This window comes from Mobula hypostoma, chromosome 31, assembly GCF_963921235.1.
Source record: "Mobula hypostoma chromosome 31, sMobHyp1.1, whole genome shotgun sequence".
In the NCBI taxonomy this organism is placed as follows: Eukaryota; Metazoa; Chordata; class Chondrichthyes; order Myliobatiformes; family Myliobatidae; genus Mobula; species Mobula hypostoma.
In genome coordinates this window covers 6,178,259-6,203,882 of record NC_086127.1, presented here as the reverse complement: position 1 = coordinate 6,203,882, position 25,624 = coordinate 6,178,259, and the positions used below count along the sequence as shown (strand labels likewise).

At 54.8% G+C, this 25,624-nt stretch overlaps 2 protein-coding genes across 2 annotated transcripts in view; one reads left to right on the top strand and one right to left on the bottom strand.

Moving 5' to 3' along the window:
- The window catches only part of LOC134339984 (T-cell surface glycoprotein YE1/48-like), a 63,774-nt gene extending 53,650 nt beyond the window's left edge, over positions 1-10,124 (top strand). The window contains exon 7 of the mRNA XM_063036815.1: positions 9,128-10,124. Within this exon, the coding sequence (XP_062892885.1) occupies positions 9,128-9,290 (163 nt within the window). The 3' untranslated portion in view covers positions 9,291-10,124. The remainder of the gene's footprint in view (positions 1-9,127) is intronic.
- Positions 10,125-15,913: 5,789 nt separating this feature from the next.
- LOC134339982 (complement C1r subcomponent-like) overlaps positions 15,914-25,624 on the bottom strand; it is an 82,560-nt gene continuing 72,849 nt past the window's right edge. Inside the window, exons 8-11 of the mRNA XM_063036813.1 lie at positions 23,739-23,820; positions 22,502-22,639; positions 21,032-21,106; positions 15,914-17,477 (exon numbers count right to left, since the gene is read on the bottom strand). Coding sequence (XP_062892883.1) covers positions 16,627-17,477; positions 21,032-21,106; positions 22,502-22,639; positions 23,739-23,820 — 1,146 coding nt within the window. The 3' untranslated portion in view covers positions 15,914-16,626. The remainder of the gene's footprint in view (positions 17,478-21,031; positions 21,107-22,501; positions 22,640-23,738; positions 23,821-25,624) is intronic.

Genomic DNA, 25,624 nt, shown 5'->3' with positions numbered 1-25,624 from the left:
TATTTATTGAAACAATACTCCAATTTTCTACATCAGCAAATTGGGTGAGTTGGTCAGGGAATATACAGTATTGCACCTGAGGAAAGTTAGCGTAGTAATTGCAAAGGGGATGAATACTTCTTCAGCCTCACAATTTTGGTTTTTAATTGTTAGGAAATTGTTGATAGGTTTTGGAATTTTTCTTTTGATTTGACATGATGCACACTGTTTTATAGATTAGCTCATGATATCCCACCTCGATATGTTTTTAATTTAGAAAGTGAGACGGTAAAATGTGAAATAGTTGTGGGGGCTGAATACTTTTGGTTTTTCAAGGAACTGTAGTCAGAGTCAATGGAGGGGAGGCTGGACTGTGTGACATGCTAGGCTGCATTCACAACTCGCTGCAGTTTCCCGTGGTCGCGGACGGGGCAGATGCCGTGCCAACCTGCAATGCATCCCGATAGGATGCCTCCTATAGTGCGTTGATTAAAAATTGGTAATCGTCGACCGGAACGTGCCGAATTTCTTTATCCTCCTGAGGAAGTAAAGGCGTCGTCGGTGAGCTTTCTCGACCGTGACGTCAGCCACGAAGCAAGCACGATTTACAAAGAAGAACGCAATGAAGACAAGTGAAAAGCAACTCCATTTTAGCGAAGTGTTCAAGGTGGCCATGGTGTTGTTGAATTTTCTCTGTAGTGGTTAGAGTCCATTGCTCCTTCTCTGTAACTGTTACATTAATGCTGCGTTGTTGCTTTAGCTTCTTCTATTATGTCTCTTTATTGCCTTCAAGAAAATGATTCTCCAGGCAATGTATGAAGATAGACCATAGAACAGCACATCACGGGAACGGGCCACTCAGGACACAATGTTGTGCTGAACCAGCTAAAAGGCAAATCCCTCCTACCTACACAATGTCCTTCTTCCTCCATCTTCTCTACATCTCAGATGTTATAAACCTCTACCTGATCTCCCCTCGGCCTCCGATGCTCCAGAGAAAACAACCAAAGTTTATCCTGCCTCTCATGATAGGACATGCCCTCTAAACCAGACAGCATCCTGGTAAACCTCTTCTGCACCCTCTCCAAAGCCTCACCATCTTTCCTATAGTGGGGTGACCACAATGTCTGCAATACCCCAGATGTGGCCTAACCAGAGTTATACGAAGGTGTAACACAACCTCTTGACTTTTGACCTCAATTCCTCGACTAACAACATCAGCATTCCATAAGCACCTTCAAGTAGACACTTTCAAAGAGCAATGAACTTGAATCCAAAGATCCCCCCGCTCAGAAACACGACTAAGGGTCTTGCCCTTAACAGTGTACTGTCTCCTTGCATTAGCCCTCCCGAGGTGCAATACCTCACACTTATCTGGGTTAACCTCCATCTGCCATTTCTCTGCCCATATCCGCAACTGATGCTGTATTCTTTGCCCGTCTTCCACACTATCCACAATTCCACCAATCTTGGTACCATCCGCAAACTTTACTAACCTCCGTGTTATGAACTATTTGACAAGAAGCCATGTAAAGACTGAATAATCATGATACATGGTGTTGGGGGTTAGTATGTCAGCATGGAGACAGGATCAGTTAACCAATACAAGTCAGAGAGTTAAGGTAAACACTGATTGTCCCGACTGGTTGTATGGAAACACTAGTACCCAGGAACAGAAAGCCTTCAAAGAGTAGTGGATACAGCCCAGTCCATCACAGGAAAAGCTCTCCCCACCATTGAGCACATCTGCAAGGAGTGTTGCCACAAGAAACCAGCATCCATAATCAGTGACCCCCACCATCCAGACCATGCTCTCTTCTCACTGCTTCCATTGGGCAGGAGGTACAGGAGCCTTGGGTCTCACACCACCAGGTTCAGGAACTATTATTACACTTCAACCATCAGGCTGCTGGTCCAGTGAGGATAACCTCACTCACCTCAATCCTAAACTGATTCCACAACCTATGGACTCACTTTCAAGGAATCGACATCTCAGGTTCTCAAATAATTTTTTACTTATTTTTTATTATTTGCACAGTTTGACTCTTGCACTTTGGTTGTTTGTTAGTCTTTGTGAGTGTGTCGGTTTTTTTTCATTAATTCTGTTGTATTTCTCTGTCCTACCATGAGCACCTCCAAGAAAGTGAATGGCAGTGCAATATATAGTGACATATTTGTTCAGAGTTCAAACAGTTCAAAGTAAAATTTATTGTCAGAGTGCATACACGCCACCATACACAAAGCTGAGATTCTTTTTTCCTGCGGGTGGGGATACTGAGCAAATCTACAGAACGGTAACTGTAAACAGGATCAATGAACAACAAACTGTGCCAATGCAGATATAAGTAAATAGCAATAAATAACGAGAGAATGAAACAGCAAGATAATAAATTTACTTTGAACTTGGAGATGGGTGTTTCTCTGACTGGCAGTCAGCAGTGGGTAGAGGGTCAATACCAGCTCCACAACCGTTTACAATTCACATCGACGATTGTGAAGAGGGGGCCAAGTGTAGTGTATCTAAGTTTGCTGTTGACGCTAAACTGAGTGGGAAAGCAAGTTGTGCAGAGGACACGGAGAGTCTGAGGAGAGATATAGATAGGTTAGGTGAGTGGGCAAGGGTGTGGCAGATGGAGTTACTGGGTTGCCAAGTGTGAGCTCGTCCACTTTCAGAAGGAAAAATCGATGATGATTATTTAAATGGTGAGAGTCGACAACAAGTTGTTGTGCAGAGGGACTTGCGAGTGCTTGTGAATGAAGATTGCTTGGCAGCTGCAACGGGTTATCGAAGAAGGTAAATGGCTATTGCAAGAGGAATTGAATTTAAGAGCAGAGAGGTTATGTTGCAACCTGTGCAGGTGAGGTCATGCCTGGAGTACTGTGTGCAGTTCTGGTCTGCTGACTTGAGGAAGGACAGACTGGCTTTGGAGTCAGTGCAGAGGAGGCTCACCAGGTTGATTCCAGAGATGAAGGGGGTTAGACTGTGAGGAGAGGTTGAGTCACTATGAGGAGGAACTATACTCGCTGGTCTAATTCTGCTCCTTTGTCTGTCTTATGCTCTATTGTCTTCTGATCTTATTGAATGGTGTAGCAGGCTTTATGGGCCAGCAGAGCTGACTCCGGCTACTATTTCCCATGGTCATATGCTCCTGACCCCTTGTTCTAGATTCTCCAGCCGCAGGAAACAGCATCCACACTGCCACTCAGTCAGGACCCTCCCCGTCGTTCCCCACAACCTCCCTGAAAGCAAAATGACATAGAATGCGACAGCACCGAATGGCTCCTTTGGCCCCTGATGTTGTGCTAACCTCTTAACCTATTCTAAGAACTAACCCGTCCCTCCTGCTCAGCCCTAAATGTTTCTGTCATCCACGTACCTTTCGAAGAGTTTCCTTTCATGCCCCCAGTGTACCTTCCACACACCCACCACTCTGTAAAACAAAACTTGCACTCAAAATCGCCCCCCACCATACTTTCCTCCAATAACCTTAGAATTATGTGCCCTGTTATTAGTAATTCCCTCCCCGCGAGAAAGATGCTGGCCATCCACTCGATCTATGCCTTTTACAGATCTCCATCAGTTCGCTGCTCCTACCCTCCTCTGCTCCAGAGAGAAGAGCCTTAGCCTGCTCGGCCTCACCAGACGTGCTGTGTAACCCATCCTGGCACACCTCCGCTGCACCTCCCAGCTCCATCCTCCTCTGGTGGTCGGGGGGGAACGAGCTCAATGTTCGCATTCATTTCGAAGTAGAAGAGCTAGGACGTAATGCTGGGGTTTTATGGGGCATCGGGCAGACCGCGCCTGGGGTACTGTGACCAGTTTTGGGCTCCTTATCGAGGACAAGATGTGCTGGTATTGGGGAGGGTCCAGAGGAAGTTGATCCTCGCAATGAAAGGGTTGATGTACGAGGAGCATCGGATGGCTCTGGACCTGTACTCGCGGGAGCCAAGAAGAACCGGGTGCAGGGGATCTCACTGAAACCCAGCGAATATTGAAGGGCCTGGATAGAGCGGACTTGGAGAGGACGTTTCCTGTATTGGACGAGTCTGGGACCCGAGGGTACGGCCTCAGAGTATGAGGGCAGAGATGAGGAGGGATTTCCTGAGCCAGAGGGTGGTGAATCTGTGGAATTCATTGCCACAGGCAGCTGTGGGAGCCATATCATTGGGTGCATTGGAGGCTAGAGGTTGATAGATACTTGATTGGTCAGGGCACCAAAGGTTATGGGGAAAAGGAGGCAGGGATAGGGGAGATCTGACAGAGGTGAGAGGCATAGAGAGAGTAGACGGAGAAACCTTTTCCCAAGAGTTGAAACATCCAACACCAGAGGACATGCATTGAAGGTGAGAAGGGGTCATTTCAAAGGAGAGGTGAGGAGCAGGTTTTTTGCACAGAGAGTGATGGGTGTCTGGGATGTGCTGCCTGGGGTGGTGGGAGAGGCAGAAACATTAGAGACTTTTAAGAGATGTTTAGGAATGTGAATGTGAGGAAAATGGAAGATATGGACATTGTGTAGGCAGAAGGGATCAGTTGGGTTGGCATTTCATTACTAATTTATTCAGTCCAGCATGACATTGAGGGGCCGAAGGGCCTTTGCTGGGTTGTACTGTGTTGAGGGCAGTGGAAGGAGGGAGAATAAATCAGACAAGCTGCAAAGACAGAGCAGACTCGAAGGGCCGAACGGCCTTATCCCGGCTATATCTTTTGATGGGGCAGCACAGACCAAACACACTACTTCAACAACAGGAATTCTGCAGATGCTGCAAATTCAAGCAACACACATCAAACAGGCCAGGCAGCATCTCTAGGAAGAGGTACAGTCGATTTTTCAGGCCGAGACCCTTCGTCCTGACCTCCTGTGGCCGACAGTAACATGGTGTTAACCCTCCTAATTGCCGTCTGCGTCGCCAGCCATTTGTCACCCACTCGATCAGCACGTCCAAGTGCCTCGGACCGGGCTGCTCGCTCTTTCTCTCCCTCTCTCTCTCCCTCTCCCTCCCTCTCCCTCTCTCTCTCTCTCTCCCTCTCCCTCTCCCTCTCCCTCTCCCTCTCCCTCTCCCTCTCCCTCCCGCTCCCTCTCCCTCTCCCTCCCGCTCCCTCTCCCTCTCCCTCCCTCTCCCTCTCTCTCTCCCTCCCTCTCCCTCTCTCTCTCCCCCTCTCCCTCTCCCTCTCTCTCTCCCTCTCCCTCTCTCTCTCCCTCCCTCTCCCTCTCCCTCCCTCTCCCTCTCTCTCCCTCTCTCTCTCTCCCTCTCTCCCTCTCCCTCTCCCTCCCTCTCCCTCTCTCCCCCTCCCTCTCCCTCTCCCTCTCTCCCCCTCTCCCTCTCCCTCTCTCCCTCTCCCTCTCTCTCCCTCCCTCTCTCTCCCTCTCTCTCTCTCCCCTCCCTCTCCCTGTCCCTCTCCCTCTCTCTCCCTCTCCCTGTCCCTCTCCCTGTCCCTCCCTCTCCCTCTCCCTCCCTCTCCCTCTCCCTCTCTCCCTCTCGTTCTCTCTCTCCCTCCCTCTCCCTCTCCCTCCCTCTCCCTCCCTCTCCCTCTCTCTCCCTCTCCCTCTCTCTCTCCCTCTCCCTCCCTCTCCTTCTCCCCCTCCCTCTCCCTCCCTCTCCTTCTCCCCCTCCCTCTCTCTCCCTGACCTTAATTAATCGCTGTTTCCCAGGCGCTGTGGGTCATCCGCAGCCCAGCAACTGCAGGGTCCTCTGTGTGTCAACCCATCGGCTGCTGGCCCCCACCCCACCCTCGCCAGATACCGCAGGGGCAATGCCCGTTCCGGGGTCAAGGGGGCTGCGATAAGATGTCCAATTAGTACAGTCCCGGACTGCTCCTGGTCGTGCATTCCCACGTCGCCTGTGCTCTGGTGATTATACATCGAGAACTTTTACTTATTCCAAACTATCTGTGTGAAATGTCAGATGCAGCAGTGCCTGCAACACAGTCTCTCTCTCTCTCTCTCTCCATCCCCCTGTCAGCTCTCTTCTACACACTAGCTAACTCTCTCAGTCCCTCTGTCTCTGAGCTCCCTTCTACACACTAACAACTCCTCTCTCTGTCCCTCTGCCTGTCCGCTCTCTTCTACACTTCTACACACGCACTACCTGTCAGCTGCCTTCTACACACTCACCTCTCTTCGTCCCCTCTCTCTCTCTCTCTCTCTCTCTCTCTCTCTCTCTGTCAGATCTCTTCTACACACTAATTACCTGTCAGCGCCCTTGTACACACTAACTAACTCTCAGTCCCTCCGTCTCTGAGCTCCCTTCTACACACTAACAACTCCTCTCTCTGTCCCTCTGCCTGTCCGCTCTCTTCTACACACTCACTACCCCCCTCTCTCTGTCAGCGCCCTTGTACACACTTACTAACTCTCTCAGTCCCTCTGTCTCTGAGCTCCCTACCCCCTCTCTCTATCTCTGTCAGCTTCCTTGTGCACACTACCCCTCTCTCTGGGGGGAGGGTGGGAAGGAGAAGACTGGTAGGTTCCAGGTGAAAAACCAGTAAGGGGAAAGATAAAGGGGTGGGGAAGGGGAAGCAGGGAGGTGATAGGCAGGAAAGGTGAAGAAGGAATAGGGGAAAACACTTCCTTCCCACCCTCCCCCCATCTTCTTTATAGGGCCTCTGCCCCTTCCCCCTACAGTCCTGACGAAGGGTTCCGGCCCGAAACGTCGACTCATCGTTTCCACGGATGCTGCCCGACCTGCTGAGTTCCTCCAGCGTGTTGTGCGTGTTGCTTTGGTCTGATTTGCTCTGCATGTCCCACCTCTCTCTCTCCCCCCATCTCTTTGCTGCTCCCTCTCTCTCTGGATCTTCTGCCTCTGTTCTCCTTTCTCTCTGACCCTCTCTCTTTTTCTAAGTGCCTGCCTTTCTCTCTGCCTCTATCCCCTCACTGACCATCCCCCTCTCACTCTCATCTTTTCTCTCTCCCTCCTTCTCTCTCAGTCCTCAGTTCTCTGTGTTCTCTCTCTCTCTTTCTGTCCTTCCTCTCTGCATAATGCAACTTTATGCCTCCAACCCTCTTTCTCTCTCTTTCTGACTCTCTCTCTCTGTCCTCTGACCCCCCCATCTCGCTGTCTGCCTCTAACTCTCCCTTTTTTTCTTTCACTGATCTCTCCCCCCCCCCCCCACCGTCTTTGTTGAGAGGGATAATAAATCAGCCATGATAGAGTGTGGGACAGACTCGATGGGCCAGACAGTCTCATTCTGCCCGTGTCTTGTATCTCTCCATCCCTCTCCTTCTCTTCTCAGTGCCTGCCTCTACCCCCTCCCTTTGCTTCCAGCCCTCGCCCATCTCCCACTCCCTTACATCTCTCCCTCTGCCTCCCCTCTTCCTAGATCATGACCCCTACACACAAACACACACACGATCACAACACTCACACTCTCACAGACACACACACAGACACACACACACACGATCACAACACTCACACTCTCACACACACAGACACACACACACCCACAAACACACACACAGACACACACACAAACACACACACGATCACAACACTCACACTCTCACAGACACACACACAGACACACACACACACACACAGACACACACATACACACACGTCATGTTCCTGTCAAGCTGAGGTACACAAGGTGCAGTGAAAATCTCACTTGAAGCAGCACCGCGGGCTCATGGTGTCAGACAGGCAACATTAGAGGAGACATCAGTTGGACCTGCCTTGTCCGAGGAGGAGACAATGAGTGTCTGCTGGTGTAGAGGGGGTCACAGTGTTGCTGTACTGAGGCCGGGATTGGGGTTGTGCTAGTTGCCCAGGATTTGCTGTCACCCTGCTGTTGCCATCGGGGAAGGTGGTACGGGAGCCTCGGGACCCGCACCAGCAGGTTCAGGAACAGTTACTACCCCTCGGACATCAGGCTCCCGACCCAGAGCAGATAACTTCACTCGCCCCATCACTGAAATGTTCCCCACAGCCTACGGATTCACTTTCAAGGGCTCATGTTGTCGATATTCATTGCTCATCTATTTATTTATTTCTGTATTTGCACGGTCTTTTGTCTTCTGCTCTCTGGTTGAATGTCCAACTGGTGCGGCCGTTCATTGATTCTGTGACGGTCATTACTCTTCAGATTCATTGGGTGTGCCGTGTATGGTGACATATCTGTACTTTGAGAATAAGGTTACGGTGAGCTCACTGGTCGAAGGGAGGCCGGTGTGGGACTTGCCGGCTCCCGGACCTCTGCCCGATGAGAAGACCTTTGACGATGGACGGTGCCTTCCTGAGGCAGTGCCTCCTGTAGACACTACCCACGACGGGGAGGGATGTGCTCGTCAGGGCCCCTGACTCTCTGCAGAGTCCTTCGTTCCCTGTGTGTTAGAACCGTCACACCAGTCAGGCACTCTCCACAGCGGTATCTGCAGAAGTCCGTCAGGCAAACCTCCTGAGAAGGTGAAGATGCCGGGCGTGTGCCCTCTGGGTGGTGGCGTCTGGGCCCAGGACAGGTCATCGGCGGTGCTAACGCCGGCCGATCAAAGCTGCCACCTCTCTCCAACCCCCGCTACCCCAGTTACACGTCCGCCCTCCTTGCCTCTTGCCGTAGTCGGCAGGCTGACTGAGAGGTTGTGGCTGTGGCCCCACTCGATCTGTTCCACTTTCCACATCAGACAACTTCCAATGTTCCCCCATCCGGGAGACCCCAACGGTGGGTAGTGATAATAGGATCCAGGATTTAATTCTGCACTATCTCTCCCACCTCACACCCCCTCTCCCATCTGACTCCCTCAATCCCTCCCTCCCACCTCACTCGCCCTCTCCCATCTCACTCTCCCTCAATCCCCCATTTCACCTCAATCCTCCTCTCCTATCTCACTGCCTCAATGCCTCCCCTTCATCTCAATCCCCCCTTCCATCTCACTCCCCCTTCTCACTCTCCTTAATCCCTCCTCCCACCTCACTCCCCCCTCAATCTCTCCCTCTCAACTCACTCCCCCTCAAACCCTCCCACCCACCTCTCCCTCTCAATCCCTCCCACAATCCCACCTCACTCACCCTCTTCCCTACCTCACACCTAACTCCTGCTCAATCTCTTCCTCCCACCTCACTCTCCCTCCTCCCTCCTGACTCCCCCTGAATCCATCCCTCCCGGACCCATGCCTGCTCCCTCGTCTCCCCTCCACCCCCCGCCCTGCTGCAGGTTCTGGGAGCGGGGCTACCCGGCCGGTTACTTTGACTACCAGCTGGAGGCGTTCGGACACTGCGGCGTGCTGCGCAGACGGGCCTGGGCCAACGCCGCCTGCGGCCGGTACCACCGCTGGATCTGCAAGCGCACCTCCGAGAAGCTGCCCTTCAGTCTCTGAGCCGACCCACCTACCCCGCCTCCATCCGAGAGGCCCCCTCCTCCGGCCCCTCAGCGGCAGAGGGGGAGGCGGGGATCCAGACAGGGTTGGAACCCCTCACCAGGCCAACACCGCACCTTCCACCCCGTCACCCCCACCCAACAGCACCTGCCCCATTCCCCACCCCGTGAAGAGCCTCCCTCTGGGTCGGTCGGTGAGGGAGCTACCCCCTCTGGGAGAGGCAGCCGATGTGGGACAGAGGGAGCTCCGCACTCCGGTGGAGACGGCGGGTGCGGAGCGGAGGGAGATCCCCACCCGAGGAAGGGCAGCGAGGGAGCTCCGGACTGTGGGAGGGAAGGGAAGGGGCAGTGAGGGATCTCCCCCCAGTATGAGGGGCTGTGAGTGTGCGGGGGGGTGAGGGAGCTCCCCTCTGTTGGGGGAGCAGTGAGGGATCTCCCCAAGGGGGGGTCAGTGAGTGTGGGACAGTGAGGGAGCTCCCCTCTGTTGGAGGAGGAGTGAAGGATCTCCCCACAGTGGGAGGGGCAGTGAGTGTGAGATGGTGAGGGAGCTCCCCAGTGTGAGGGCGGGTGTACAGAGGAAGGTTTACAGTATCACTGGAGCACAGGGTGAGGGGGCTATGGGGAGAGACCACCTTGGCAGCAGCCTCACCAAAGCCCCTCTCGGGCACAAACAGGATGGAGGAGGGGGTGGGGAAGAGTGCAGTCCTGCCCTTGGCCGTTTACCCTGTTCGGATCTCCTCCGAAACGTCTGTAATCACGCACTGACAGGGTTTCGGGGGCGGGGGAGAGGAGGGGGGGCAAAGAGATTGGCGGCTGTGTCGAGCTGGAAGATTATCTCATAGCCATCACTGAAATTGCATTGTACTGGATGGTCGCTCTGTAATCGTACTGCCAGTCAATAAACCCAGCTGCTCTGTGAAGTCTGGCCGGTGTCTGGGAGAGGATAGTGGCGGGGTCTGAGGGTGACCCCTGTCCGACGGCGTGCCCTGCCCCTCATGACCGAAGGTGAGGCGTCCAGTTCGTGCCCGACAGCTCTCCCAGAAGGGGCTCCAATGGGCTGGGAGTCCAGCTGAGCTAGCAACGTTCCCCGAGGAGGCCATGAACTGGAAGGGGGAGGGTGACCACAGATTGGGGGAGGCGGAAAGGGGGGCTCCCTCCAGTGGCCCCTCGCGTTTTCTGTCTCTCGGCCACTCCGTCCATTCCCATCCAACTCACTTCCTCCATCACTCCCACACAGAGAGAGGCACGGACTAAACTGACGGGTGCTGTCCCCTTCGCGGGGGTGAGGTAACCAACACCAGAGGACACACACTGAAAGCGAGAGGGGGGAGTTTCGAAGGAAATGTAAAGGGCAACTGTTTGCTTCTGCTCACAGACCAGTGGGTGCCCAGAACGTGCTGTGTGGTACAGGCTGAGCTGTTAGGGGCTTTCAAAAGATGTCTCGATGGGCACATGATTCTGAAAAATATGGACATCCCGGGGTCTGACACAGAGTGAAGCTCCCTCCGCACCGTCCCATCACACACTCCCGAGCTCTGACACAGAGTGAAGCTCCCTCCGCACCGTCCCATCACACACTCCCGGGATCAGACCCAGAATGAATCTCCCTCCACACCGTCCCACCACACACTCCCGGGGTCAGCCACAGAGTGAATCTCCCTCCACACCGTCCCATCACACACTCCCGGGGTCAGACACAGAGTGAAGCTCCCTCCGCACCGTCCCATCACACACTCCCGGGATCAGACCCAGAATGAATCTCCCTCCACACCGTCCCACCACACACTCCCGGGGTCAGACACAGAGTGAATCTCCCTCCACACCGTCCCATCACACACTCCCGGGGTCAGACACAGAGTGAATTTCCCTCCACACCGTCCCATCGCACACTCCCGGGGTCAGACACAGAGTGAAGCTCCCTACACACCGTCCCATCACACACTCCCGGGGTCCGACACAGAGTGAATCTCCCTCCACACTGTCCCATCACAGACTCCCGGGGTCTGACACAGAGTGAATCTCCCTCCACACCGTCCCACCACACACGCCCGGGGTCAGACACAGAGTGAATCTCCCTCCACACCATCCCATCGCACACTCCCGGGGTCAGACACAGAGTGAATTTCCCTCCACACCGTCCCATCGCACACTCCCGGGGTCAGACACAGAGTGAAGCTCCCTCCGCACCGTCCCATCACACACTCCCGGGATCAGACACAGAATGAATCTCCCTCCACACCGTCCCACCACACACTCCCGGGGTCAGACACAGAGTGAATCTCCCTCCACACCGTCCCATCACACACTCCCGGGGTCAGACACAGAGTGAATTTCCCTCCACACCGTCCCATCGCACACTCCCGGGGTCAGACACAGAGTGAATCTCCCTCCACACTGTCCCATCACACACTCCCGGGGTCTGACACAGAGTGAATCTCCCTCCACACCATCCCATCACACACTCCCGGGGTCAGACACAGAGTAAATCTCCCTCCACACCATCCCATCGCACACTCCCGGGGTCAGACACAGAGTGAATTTCCCTCCACACCGTCCCATCGCACACTCCCGGGGTCAGACACAGAGTGAAACTCCCTCCACACCGTCCCATCACACACTCCCGGGGTCTGACACAGAGTGAATCTCCCTCCACACCATCCCATCGCACACTCCCGGGGTCAGACACAGAGTGAAACTCCCTCCACACCGTCCCATCACACACTCCCGGGGTCAGACACAGAGTGAATCTCCCTCCGCACCGTCTCATCACACACTCCCAGGGTCAAACACAGAGTGAAATTCCCCCCACACCGTCCCATCACACACTCCCGGGGTCAGACACAGAGTGAAGCTCCCTCCGCACCGTCCCATCACACACTCCCAGGGTCAAACACAGAGTGAAATTCCCCCCACACCGTCCCATCACACACTCGCGGGGTCAGACACAGAGTGAAGCTCCCTCCGCACCGTCCCATCACACACTCCTGGGGTCAGACACAGAGTGAAACTCCCTCCACACCGTCCCATCACACACTCCCGGGGACAGACACAGAGTGAATCTCCCTCCACACCGTTCCATCACACACTCCCGGGGTCAGACACAGAGTGAATCTCCCTCCGCACCGTCTCATCACACACTCCCGGGGTCAGACACAGAGTGAATCTCCCTCCGCACCGTCCCACCACACACTCCCGGGATCAGACACAGAGTGAAACTCCCTCCACACCGTCCCATCACACACTCCCGGGGTCAGACACAGAGTGAATCTCCCTCCACACCGTCTCATCACACACTCCCAGGGTCAAACACAGATTGAAATTCCCCCCACACCGTCCCATCACACACTCCCGGGGTCAGACACAGAGTGAAGCTCCCTCCGCACTGTCCCATCACACACTCCTGGGGTCAGACACAGAGTGAAACTCCCTCCACACCGTCCCATCACACACTCCCGGGGTCAGACACAGAGTGAATCTCCCTCCACACAGTCCCATCACACACTCCCGGGGTCAGACACAGAGTGAATCTCCCTCCGCACCGTCCCATCACACACTCCCGGGGTCAGACACAGAGTGAATCTCCCTCCGCACCGTCCCATCACACACTTCCGTGGTCAGACACAGAGTGAAGCTCCCTCCGCACCGTCCCATCACACACTCCCGGGGTCAGACACAGAGTGAATCTCCCTCCACACCGTCCCACCACACACTCCCGGGGTCAGACACAGAGTGAAGCTCCCTCCGCACCGTCCCACCACACACTCCCGGGGTCAGACACAGAGTGAATCTCCCCCCGCACCGTCCCATCACACACCCCCGGGGTCAGACACAGAGTGAAGCTCCCTCCACACCGTCTCATCACACACTCCCGGGGACAGACACAGCGTGAATCTCCCTCCGCACCGTCCCATCACACACTCCCGGGGTCAGACACAGAGTGAATGTCCCCCCGCACCGTCCCATCACACACTCCCGGGGTCAGACACAGAGTGAATCTCCCTCTACACCGTCCCATCACACACTCTCGGGGTCAGACACAGAGTGAATCTCCCTCCACACCGTCCCATCACACACTCCTGGGGTCAGACACAGAGTGAAGCTCCCTCCACACCGTCTCATCATATACTGCCAAACAGAGGTTGTGTGGAAAGTGAGAGGCAGTGTGGTCCTATCGATCTCTCTCTCTGCTCCTGTGTTTAGTGTTCTGGGACCAGATGGCCTCAGCAATGTTTACAGTTATCTGCAGTCCTCACGGCCATGAACTCTTGACGGGAAATGTCCCCAGTGTCTGGATTGCATCCCAGATCTGTCCCTGTGGCCTTGCATTGAAGCTCACTCCTGACGTGCACAATCCTTCCTGGAATGTGGAGGGGCAGGGGAAATTGCAATTCCCCGTCAGGCGAGACATGAAGGGGGATGGGTCTTGTGGGTGGAGCGAGTGAGGGCAAAGGGAGTGGAAACGGTTGGAATGAGCAGTGTGTTGCTTGACGAAAAGAGAGAGACAGAGCACGAAAATGAGGGGAATGGCAAAGGAAAACAAAAGCAAATCTGCAGATGCTGGATATCCGAAGCAACGCACACAAAATGCTGGAGGAACTCAGCAGGCCAGGCAGCATCTGTGGAAAAGAGTGAACGGTCAACATTTCCGGCCAAGATCCTTCATCAGGACTGGAAAAATAAAGATGTGGAGTCAGAGTTGGGTGGGTGGAGGGGTGTGAGGATGGCAGGAACCTGTGCACATCGATCAACGATTCCTCCTGCTGTTAGATGCTCCCTCCTCCATCACTGCCCTCCCCTCTTCCTCCCACACTGCCCCATCAATCAGCCCTCCTCAAGCAGCTCTCCCTCCCCTCACCATCCCGTCTCTCTCTCTCTCTCCATCTTTCCCACATTGCCGTGCTGGTATCAACCAAACTAATCCCGTCCCAAAGTGAACCCATTTCTACCTCAAGTCGAACTAACTCCATTTTAAATGAATTCCTTCCAAAAGTGAACTGATCCCATCTCAGAACCATATTAATCTCATTTAGATGGTGTGCTGTCATCAGCACCAAAATGGCTGGTCATTGCAGCACAGGGAACGACAAAACAAAGGCAAATCACATTAATCCCACTTCCATCAGGGAGGGGGCTACGCAGCATCCACACCAGGGCTGCTGGACTTAGAAACAGTCACTTTCTCCAAACAGTAAAGCTGGTCTGCACCTCCAGTCACCAACTCACCCCTCCACTACTGTATAATGTCCTCTGTGTCACCTTATGCACAGACACTCATGTGTCCAGCGTCTCCTTGTATACAGCCACTTCTGTGTCTGGTATCTCTTGTATACAGATACTCCTGTATCTAGTATCCCTTGTATACAGGCACTCCAGTGTCGAGCGTTTCCTTGTATACAGACACTCCTGTGTCGAGCGTCTCCTTGTATACAGCCACTCCTGTGTCCAGCGTCTCCTTGTATACAGACACTCCTGTGTCGAGCGTCTCCTTGTATACAGCCACTCCTGTGTCCAGCGTCTCCTTGTATACAGCCACTTCTGTGTCTGGTATCTCTTGTATACAGATACTCCTGTATCTAGTATCCCTTGTATACAGGCACTCCAGTGTCGAGCGTTTCCTTGTATACAGACACTCCTGTGTCGAGCGTCTCCTTGTATACAGCTACTCCTGTGTCCAGCATCTCCTTGTATACAGACACTCCTGTGTCGAGCGTCTCCTTGTATACAGACACTCCTGCGTCGAGCGTCTCCTTGTATACAGCCACTCCTGTGTCCAGCGTCTCCTTGTACACAGCCAATCCTGTGTTGAGCGTCTCCTTGTATACAGCCACTCATGTGTCCAGCGTCTCCTTGTGTACAGACACTCCTGTGTCTAGTGTCCCCTTGTATACAGACACTCCTGTGTCGAGCGTCTCCTTGTACACAGCCAATCCTGCGTCGAGCGTCTCCTTGTATACAGCCACTCCTGTGTCCAGCGTCTCCTTGTACACAGCCAATCCTGTGTTGAGCGTCTCCTTGTATACAGCCACTCATGTGTCCAGCGTCTCCTTGTGTACAGACACTCCTGTGTCTAGTGTCCCCTTGTGTACAGACACTCCTGTGTCGAGCGTCTCCTTGTATACAGACACTCCTGTGTCGAGCGTCTCCTTGTATACAGACACTCCTGCGTCGAGCGTCTCCTTGTATACAGCCACTCCTGTGTCCAGCGTCTCCTTGTACACAGCCAATCCTGTGTTGAGCGTCTCCTTGTATACAGCCACTCATGTGTCCAGCGTCTCCTTGTGTACAAACACTCCTGTGTCTAGTGTCCCCTTGTATACAGACACTCCTGACTCTAGTATCCTTTGTATACAGACACTCCTGTGTCGGGTATCCTTTGTATACAGACACTCCTGTGTCAAGCGTCTCCTTGTGTAGAGACACTTGTGTCTGTTTATATCTGTCTCTCTCTCTCTCTGTTTGTCTGTCTCTCTGTCTGCCTCTGTCTGCATTTATATTTTTGTTATAGTGCTTTTTAGCTTGTGTTTTTTTTTGGTGCTGGAGTAACAATTATTTCACTCTCCTTTACACTTGTGAGATTAGACAACCTTAAATCATTGAATCTTGTATCGTTAAAATTTAGACCACTTTTATTTAAATGAATGATGTCCGAATTAATCTAGTTTATTCTCAAATTAAACTGATTCCATCAAAAATTAAACTGATCACACCCAAATCAAATGAATCTTGTTTAAAATTAAATATAATCCAATTTTAACCAATTCCTTCTCGGATTATTCTAATCTTATTCCAAAACTGTCATCCAATTTCAATACATTTGATCCAAAATTGAACTAATCTGAATCCATGTTCTATTAATCCTGTTTAAAATGATACAAATTCCATCCCAAAGCCAACCACACTTTAGAAAACCAACCAGAATGGCCTAATCTGCTTGTATTTCTTCTGGGTTTAAATTAAGTCCCATGTTAAAATTAAATGAATGCATCTGGGACCATATCAATCCAAATTAAATGTTTAGTCTCGCTCATAAATTCATCTGAATCCATTTTGAACCAATCCTGTCCAAAAATTACACGATTCCCACCCCTAGACTAATTATGCCCCATTTAAGATTCAACTCAAATCGATCGTAGGCAAGTTTCATCCGAAATACAAAAAAAAACACACTCCAGTCCCACGGTGCAGTTACCCCTCCAGGGGCAGCGGCTGGGTTGTGGGGAGGGTCTGGATGGTGACAGTGTGGGAAGGGTTGGGGAGGGGATGACGGTGGGTGGGAGGGATGAAAGTGGGGTTTGTCCAGGAAGGGGATTTGACGATGGGTGTCCGAGGGAGCCCCCTCAGTCCTGCCCCCCGGCCATCACCTGGCGGATCCAGGGCAGGTACCTCTCCACCCGGGTGTAGACGCCGTAGGTTCCGTTGCGGCCACAGCCCAGCCCCCAGGACACCAGCCCGGTCACGTACCAGGAGTCGTCGGCCCGCCGGCGGACGGCGAACGCCCCGCCGCTGTCGCCCTGGCACGAGTCCGTCTCGCCCAGGCCGGAGCCGGCGCAGAACATGCCGGGTCCCAGGCGGAGCATCTCGGAGGACTGGACCGCCCCCCACGCTCGCTGCACCTTCTCCATCGCCCGGCGGCACTTCGCCTGGTCGGCCACGGGCAGCCCCACGTAGTGCAGCCGGTTGAGGAGCTTCTGGTCTTGGGTGACGCCCCAGCCCGCCACGTAGCCCAGCTGTCCGGTGCTGTAGAGCTGGGTCGGCCCCTGCTTCGGGTCGGGGGGCGGCGGCAGGCAGGCGGGCACGATGTAGCGGCCGAGGGTGACCGGCGCGGCCAGCTTGATCAGGGCCACGTCGTGGTCGAACTGCGGGTTGTGGTCGCCCTCGTAGTCCGGGTGCAGGTAGACCCTCTCCACCGGCTGGCCGGCTGACGCCAGCAGGTCCTCCAGGTCGTTGTCGCCCAGGTAGACGCCGTAGCTCTTCAGCTTCTTGGCGTCCGGCCGTGGCTGGTTCTTGGGCCAGAGGACGTGGGCGGCGGTCAGCACCCAGCGGGGGTCGATCAGCACCCCAGAGCCGCGGCCCTGTTGCTGCGGGGGCCGCAGGTAGACCTGCCAGGGGAAGCTGGCGTTGGGCGCGGCGGCGCCGCCGAAGATGCGAGCCGTGCCGCTGTCCACGGGCTGCTCCGGTTTACCGCACACTGTGGGGGCGAGGGAGGGGGTGCAGAGAGAAAGGGAGGGAGTAGGAGGGGAGGGGAGAGCGATCATGTAACTACAACGAGAAGGAGGAAGTGGGGGGAGACTGTGGGGTGGGTCGGTTATTTCGGCTGTGGAAGTCGTGCGAGAGAGGGGTGGTGTGAGCACGGAGGGAGGACAAAGGTGGGGAGTAAACAGGGTGGGGGAGAAAGAACAAGGGGATAGGGGGAGTGAGAAAAAGGGTGAATCTGGGGGGATTATAGTGAGAGGAAGAGAGAAAGAGGGTATAAGTACAGGGAGAGGGAGAGAGAGAAAGGGGGCGGGTGGAGAGGTGAAGCCTGGGAGAGAGAACCCAGGGATAGATAGAGAGAGACAGAGTTAGAGAGAGAGAGATATAGATAGAGAGATAGAGTTAGAGGGAGAGATAGAGATATATAGATAGACACCCCAGATTCACCCCTTTTCTCACTCCCCCTCTATCCCCTTGTTCTTTCTCCCCCACCGTGTTTACTCCCCACCTTTGTCCTCCCTCCGTGATATATATATATATATATATATATAGAGAGAGAGACAGAGACAGAGACAGACAGACAGACAGCTAGTGAGAGAGAGAGAGTTTTTTAAGGCATCCGTTAGTCTTGTGAGACCATGGATCTGTGCCTTGAAAGTCTTCACTCTCCAGGGCGCAGGCCTGGGCAAGGTTGTATGGAAGACCGGCAGTTGCCCATGCTGCAAGTCTCCCCTCTCCATGACACCGATGTTGTCCAAGGGAAGGGCACTAGGACCCATACAGCTTGGCACCAGTGTCGTCGCAGAGCAATGTGTGGTTAAGTGTTTTGCTCAGGGACACAACACGCTGCTTCGGCTGGGGTTCGAACTCACGACCTTCAGGTCGCTCGTCCAATAGAGAGAGAGAGAGAGATCTTCTCTTAGTATTGTTTAGAGTAGGGAAGATGGGTTGTGCAGTTAGATTTTCATGGATACCTGGGCGTGCTGGGGTGGAGGGAAATGAAATTGTGGATGCAAAGTCTACCTTACAGAGCAGGCAAGTAGAAATTAGGGTTCCCCTAGGCAGAGCAGAATTGAGAAGTAGGATTAAAAAAGGTATAGAGAAGAAGTGGGAGGAGGATTGGAAAAAATGAATTAAGGGGCAGGCATTATTTTTCTAGTCACCCGCTAGTTAAAAAGGTCTCGGACTGTTACCTTTTAAGTCGTAGAGGTATGGTGAAATTTACAAGACTTAGGTTGGGACATTGTGGGCTAAACTATTATTTAAAGATAATAGGAAAACATCCTACTGGATTATGTGACTGTGGTAGTCCAGAGACAGTCCAGCATGTTTTGCTGAGCTGTAATCAATACAAAATTGAAAGAAGCATGCTGTTCAAGAGGATACCTGGCTTAAATTTATTTTGGTTTTCTATTAAATCTTTGTCTGGCCATCAAGAGAATCAACATCTGATTGAGAAGTCTATCATTCAGTTTATACGTGAGACTAGGTTGTATTCAAGAATTTGAGTTCCTTGAAGTTCTGTAATGAATTGTACATCCTGTGGAGGGCTGCAATACGTCTAGATGTGTCTAAACTGCTGGAGGAGGAGGAAGAAGAAGAAGAAGAAGAAGAAATAATAGAGTTAGATAGAGAGAGAGAGATAGATAGAGGGAGAGAGAGAAAGTGACCCCGGGGTGGGGGAGGAGGGGCAGGAGGCTAGTGGAGTATGAAAGCAGGGGTGGAGGGGGAACAAGAGGGTTACACTGTGGGTGTTTCCCCAGGAGCTGATGGATTAGGTGAGCTGGGGGGGGTGGGGGAGGATACAGGCAGTCTCAACACAGAAACCAGGCCCTTCAGCCCATCTGGACCATGTCGACCAAGATTCCCATCCGAGTTTGCCCCATCTGGTTCCTGTCCTACCCAGGTCCCTGCCCCCACCACTGCCTCCGGCAGCTCATTCCATCGACTCCCCCCCCCCCGGGTGGCAAAATTGCCCCTCATGGCCATCACCTTCAGCTTCTGCCCTCGAACTTTACTCCTTTCCTGGGAAGCCGGCTGCGCGCGCTCACCCCCATCTGCACCCGGAGTGATTTCATAAAATGCGGTAAGCTTCCCCCACCCCCGAGCCACCAGCCAGTCCAAGGATTAAAGACCCAGCCTGCCCAGCTCGTCCCGATAACTCAGGCCCCCCGAGTCCCAGCGATGCCCTCAAAGGTCTTCCCTGCACTCCCTCCAGCTGGTCCCTGTCAGTCCGTTCACTGGGCGACGAGAACTATACGCAGTGCCTGACGTGCGACCTCAACAACGTCTCGTACAACTGCAACAAGACGTCCCAGTGTTCTGACTGATGGAAGTCTGCCCTGACCCACCCCAACTTCAGCACCCTTGGGTCCCCCTGTCCTGCAACACTCGCCAGGGTCCCACTGTTGACTGTGACTCTCCAACCTGCCACACCTCACACCTACCACAATTAAACTCCATTTGCCATTCCTTGGCCCAAAACTTACTTATTTATTGAGATCAGCATAGAATGGGCCCCCTGGCCCTTTAAGCCACACTGCTTTAATCCCAGTTAAGGCCAATTGATACTTCTGCATCGAATCTACGCCGTAGGTATGGTGTAGCCATGTACCTTACGCCGTAGCCGTGTACCTTACGGTGTAGCCGTGTACCTTACGCCGTAGCCTGATGTACACCTCCCCAAAAACGTAATACACGTCGCGGCGACGCAGACCGCAACAACTGTGATTGGTCCGCTCGGTAGCATCGCCTTTCCTCCTACACATTTCCGGTTGCTTCTTCTCATCGAATCTACCTGCCGACATCCAAAAATATTTGAAATGCGTTTCCTGGTCCGTGTCTCTCAGGGGCCGGACAAGCGCAGAAAATTCACCCTTCTGCCTGAATCCGTTCAATGGTCGTACACACCATCTCCGACGTCTTCTCTCTCTCTGTGTTGTAGTAATTTCAATAAAAGTGACCCTTGTTCAACATTTATTAGCTCCAACTCCAACGTGATGTGCTTGGTTTCAGTCACCATTGTTTGAAGTACACACACTCAACACAGTGGCATAGAAACCCCACTGCCAACTCACGTTTCGGTGGTGAATGGCAGAGCGACGCAGACAGACCGACGCACAAGTATAAATGCTCACAACGGCGTAGCCCACTTGTGTCGGCTACAGCGTAGAGCCTACGCAGAAGTATAAATCAGCCTTTAATCCCAGTCACGGGCCAATTTACAGTTAACTAACTGACCTACCAACCAGTGTGTCTTTGTGAGAGACAGTGGGAGGAAACCCACGCGGTGACAGGGAGAATGTGCAAACTCCTCACAGGCAGTGGTGGGAATTGAACCGGGTCTCCTGCACTGCAGAGCGTTGTGCTCACCACTACACCAACGTGCCGGACTGCCCTGCAATTTTCGATAGCAGCTAAAATAGTGGGGGTGTAAACTTGTGGTTGAGAGAGAGAGGGGCAGAAAGATGGAGACAAAGAGAGAGGAGAGGCAGGCAGAGAGGCGGAGGGAGGGAGGAGGAGGGAAGGCAGGCCGGAGCGGGACTTTACCTGGGGCGCAGTAGGGGATCGTCTCCCTGACCCTGCGGTTGATCCAGTGACGAGAAGCTGTGCAGGTATAGGTTCCTGGAGAAACAGAGAGCAGGCATCAGCCCCGTGGCTCGAGACTGACAGGGCGAGGCTCGCAGCAGGAAGGGCACGGAGGCAGGGGAGGTTGGGGGTGGGAGAGGAACCACAAGACACAGGAACAAATCAGGCCATTCAGCCCATCGAGTCTGCTCTCCCATTCCATCATGGCTGATTTACTATCCCTCTCAACCCCACTTTCCTCCCTTCTCCCCGTAACCTTTGACTCTCCAACTAATCAAGAGCCTCTGCTTTAAATACACCCAATGATTTGGTCTCCACAGTGAATTCCACAGATTCACCACCCTCCTGCTAAAGAAGTTCGTCCTCATCTCTGCTCGACAGAAAAGTCCTTGTATTCTGAGGCTGTGCCCTCTGGTCCGAGACTATAGAAACACCCCAGCCACGGCAGGATGGGGGGGGGGGGAAGAGAGGGAAGAGAGGTGGGAGATGAGGGTGAAGGGCTGTGGGACATCCCGGCCCCAGACCTTCCCTTCGTCCTGCCTGTCCGTCCCACACACGTCCCGGCCACTGAGAGCCGAACCTGGCTCTCCCATATAGTCCTGACACATGGGGGGCTTTCTGTTGAAACGCTGGCTCACTCCCTCCCACCTCAGAGGCTGGCCGGCCCGCTGAGAGATTCCAGCTTCACCTGCCGATCGGCTCGGACCTCGCGGGAGGTGGGGGAGGGAGATGAGAGGCGGAGAGAGAGGAAGGGGTGGGAAATGAGGAGGAGAAAGGGAGGGAGGTGGGTAGGAGGAGGGAGGTGGGAAGGAGGGTAGGAGGATGGAGGTGGGAAGAGGGGAGCGAAAGAAGGGAGGAGGCACATAGAATGAGGAAGGGGAGAGGGCGGAGGGTAGATAGGAGTGAGGGAGATCACAGATCCTCCCACTCCCCTTTCATTGACAGACACCCCCCTTCCACTGTCTCCAGGTATCCCCTCCCTCACTCCCTACCTCCACCTTCTCTCCCCTCCCCATCTACCGCGCCTCCCTCTTTCCCTCCTCCACCCTTCCTCATTTTTATCCTCATTCCCTACTTCCCTTCCCATACCTCCTCCTCTGCCTTCCCCATCTACCACCACTCCTCCCTTCCCTCCCTCATCCCCACCTACCCTCCCACTCCTTGCTCCCTCGCTCCTTTCACATTCCCTTCCCTCCGTCCCCACCTCATAATCTCTCCCTTTTTCCCTCCCTCCTTCATTCAAACTTTACCTCCCCTCCACCTCCCTTCCTTCTCCCTCCCTTCACTCCCCCTTCCCCACATACTCGCACCCTACCTCCCCCCTTCACAATCCCTCTATCCCCCCCACCCACCTGAGTCTCCCTCCTCCTCCCTCCACCGCCCCGTCACTCCATTCTCAACCATCCCCCTCGCTCCCTGGGTGCCACTCACCATTGCCCTGACTCTCCATGTGGTAGTGGGGGTGACAGGAGTACTGGATGCGGGTCCGGTAGCCGTTCCTGACGAGGCTGCCCTCCTCGACGTTGAACTTGCCGTTCTCCAGGTGCCTGGGTTCTCCGCAGTCGATCACTGGGTGGGCAAGAGCACAGCAGAGTTCGAGCCACAGCCTCACCCCCCCCCCAAAGGCTTGGGGTCTCCCTCTCCCAGTCTCTCACCCCCGGCCTCCCCCCACCCCGGTCCACCCAAACCAAGGGACCCCTTTCTGTGTCTCCCTCGCCCCTGGATCACCCTCCGCTGATCTCTCCCACTCCCTGGGGCCCCCTCACACCCTCGGCCTCTCCCACCTTGGGTGTCCCTCCACCACGCTGGAATCTCACCCCACGGGATCCGCCTCCCACCCGGGGTCTCCCTCCCCAGATTCACTCGTCCCCACAGGCTCCCCTCCTCCTGACCGCCCCTTCAGCCTCTGACACCCCCAGGGTCCTCCTGCCTCTGGTGCCCCCCGAGTCCAGTCTCTCACCTGCAGCCCCCACAGCAGCCCGGATCCCGCGGGCGGGAGGGTGAACAGGGAGCCATGCCCTGGGGGTGGAGGTGGGGGTTTGGGGGGGGAAGGGAAGGGAGATACGGAGGGCAGTCTCGGGGGCAGGGGCCTGCAGAGGGGACATGTTGAATCTCGGCTGGACCCCACCCCTGGGTTAACAGGAGGTTGTGTCATCCACCGGAGGTTCACCGTTCCCCCACACCAGCCCCCTCGGCGAGTCGTCCCCACCCCTCACTCCATCCTATCTCTGCCCTTCCCTCCGACAGCAAGGAGCTCCCTCGCCCACCCCTCCATGACCTCCCCTTCCTCACACCTCCTCAGCCCCTCAGCCGTCAGTCACTCAGCTCACCGGCCATGTCAGCCAGCATTACCCAGTTCCTTGTCTCCATCTCCCCCACCCCATCACAGATTTCCCCCCGTACCTTGTCTCCTACTGACCCCCATCTTCCCCACCCCCGTCTCCCCCAAACACCCTCCCTCTCTCCCATCCCCATCTCCCCCCATCACTCATCTTCAGCAGCCCCCTTACCCTTCACGACCCCAATGGCAGGGAGCTGCCTCCGCTCCATGACTGCCCGCCGGCTGCACAGCTGGGGGGTACTCGGGATCGGTGGCTGCCCCAGGCCGGGAGGATCCGAGGGGAGGGGTACGGCTATTGCCAGGAAGGGTGCTTGTGGTCAAACTCACTCTCACACGTGGCCATCGCCTCCTTGTTCCACGTCCCGTCCTTGGTGCAGATCGCATTGAAGGAGTTCAGTTCCCGGTTGATCTGGAAGCATGGGGGACCCCGGTTAAAGAGAGTCAGAGTACAGGTGCCATAATCTCTGTCCTTCGTCAGACCCCAGTGTCGCTGTCCCATCCTAGAGCGGGACAAATCCCAGCTCAGGACATCCCACAAAATACTCTCACACAAAGTCTATAATCGTCTTCCTGGCCAACACCATATCTTCAGCGAGTTTACAAACTAACCACTGCCCAAACCATCCAGTCTCTGAATCACCCACCGTCCCTGTCCCTGTAACCCCTTCCGGCCACAACACCGCGCCCTGTCTCTGTAACACCCTCTGGCCCCTACACTCCTCTCTCCCCTACATCCCTCCCTGTCTCTGTGACCCCCTCTCTCCCCTACATCCCTCCCTGTCTCTGTGACCCCCTCTCTCCCCTACACCCCTCCCTGTCTCTGTGACCCCCTCTCTCCCCTACACCCCTCTCTGTCTCTGTAACCCCCCTCTCCCCTACACCCCTCCCTGTCTCTGTAACCCCTCTCTCCCCTACACCCCTCCCTGTCTCTGTAACCCCTCTCTCTCCCCTACACCCCTCCCTGTCTCTGTAACCCCCCTCTCTCCCCTACACCCCTCCCTGTCTCTGTAACCCCTCTCTCTCCCCTACACCCCTCCCTGTCTCTGTAACCCCTCTCTCCCCTACACCCCTCCCTGTCTCTGTGACCCCCCTCTCTCCCCTACACCTCTCCCTGTCTCTGTAACCCCTCTCTCCCCTACACACCTCCCTGTCTCTGTGACCCCCCTCTCTCCCCTACACCCCTCCCTGTCTCTGTAACCCCTCTCTCCCCTACACCCCTCCCTGTCTCTGTAACCCCCTCTCTCCCCTACACTCCTCCCTGTCTCTGTGACCCCCCTCTCTCCCCTACACCCCTCCCTGTCTCTGTAACCCCTCTCTCCCCTACACCCCTCCCTGTCTCTGTAACCCCTCTCTCCCCTACACCCCTCCCTGTCTCTGTAACCCCTCTCTCCCCTACACCCCTCCCTGTCTCTGTAACCCCCTCTCTCCCCTACACCCCTCCCTATCTCTGTAACCCCCTCTCTCCCCTACACCCCTCCCTGTCTCTGTAACCCCTCTCTCCCCTACACCTCTCCCTGTCTCTGTAACTCCCTCTCTCCACTACACCCCTCCCTGTCTCTGTAACCCCCTCTCTCTCCTACACCCCTCCCCAACTCTGTAACCCCCTCTCTACCCTACACCCCTCCCTGTCTCTGTCACCCCCTCTCTCCCCTACACTCCTCCCTGTCTCTGTGACACCCTCTCTCCCCTACACACCTCCCTGTCTCTGTGACACCCTCTCTCCCCTACACCCCTCCCTGTCTCTGTGACCCCCTCTCTCCCCTACACCCCTCTCTGTCTCTGTAACCCCCCTCTCCCCTACACTCCTCCCTGTCTCTGTGACCCCCTCTCTCCCCTACACGCGTCCCTGTCTCTGTAATCCACTCTCTCCCCTACACTCCTCCCTGTCTCTGTAACTCCCTCTCTCCCCTACACCCCTCCCTATCTCTGTAACCCCCTCTGGCCCCTACACCCCTCCCTGTCTCTGTAACCCCCTCTCTCCCCTACACCCCTCCCGGTCACTGTAACCCCCTCTCTCCCCTACACCCCTCCCGGTCACTGTAACCCCCTCTCTCCCCTACACCCCTCCCTGTCTCTGTAACTCCTCCGAACCCCACACCCCTCCCCGTCTCTGTAACCCCATCTCTACCCTACACCCCTCCCTGTCTCTGTAACCCCCTCTCACCCCTACACCCCTCCCTGTCTCTGTAAACCCCCTCTCACCCCTACACCCC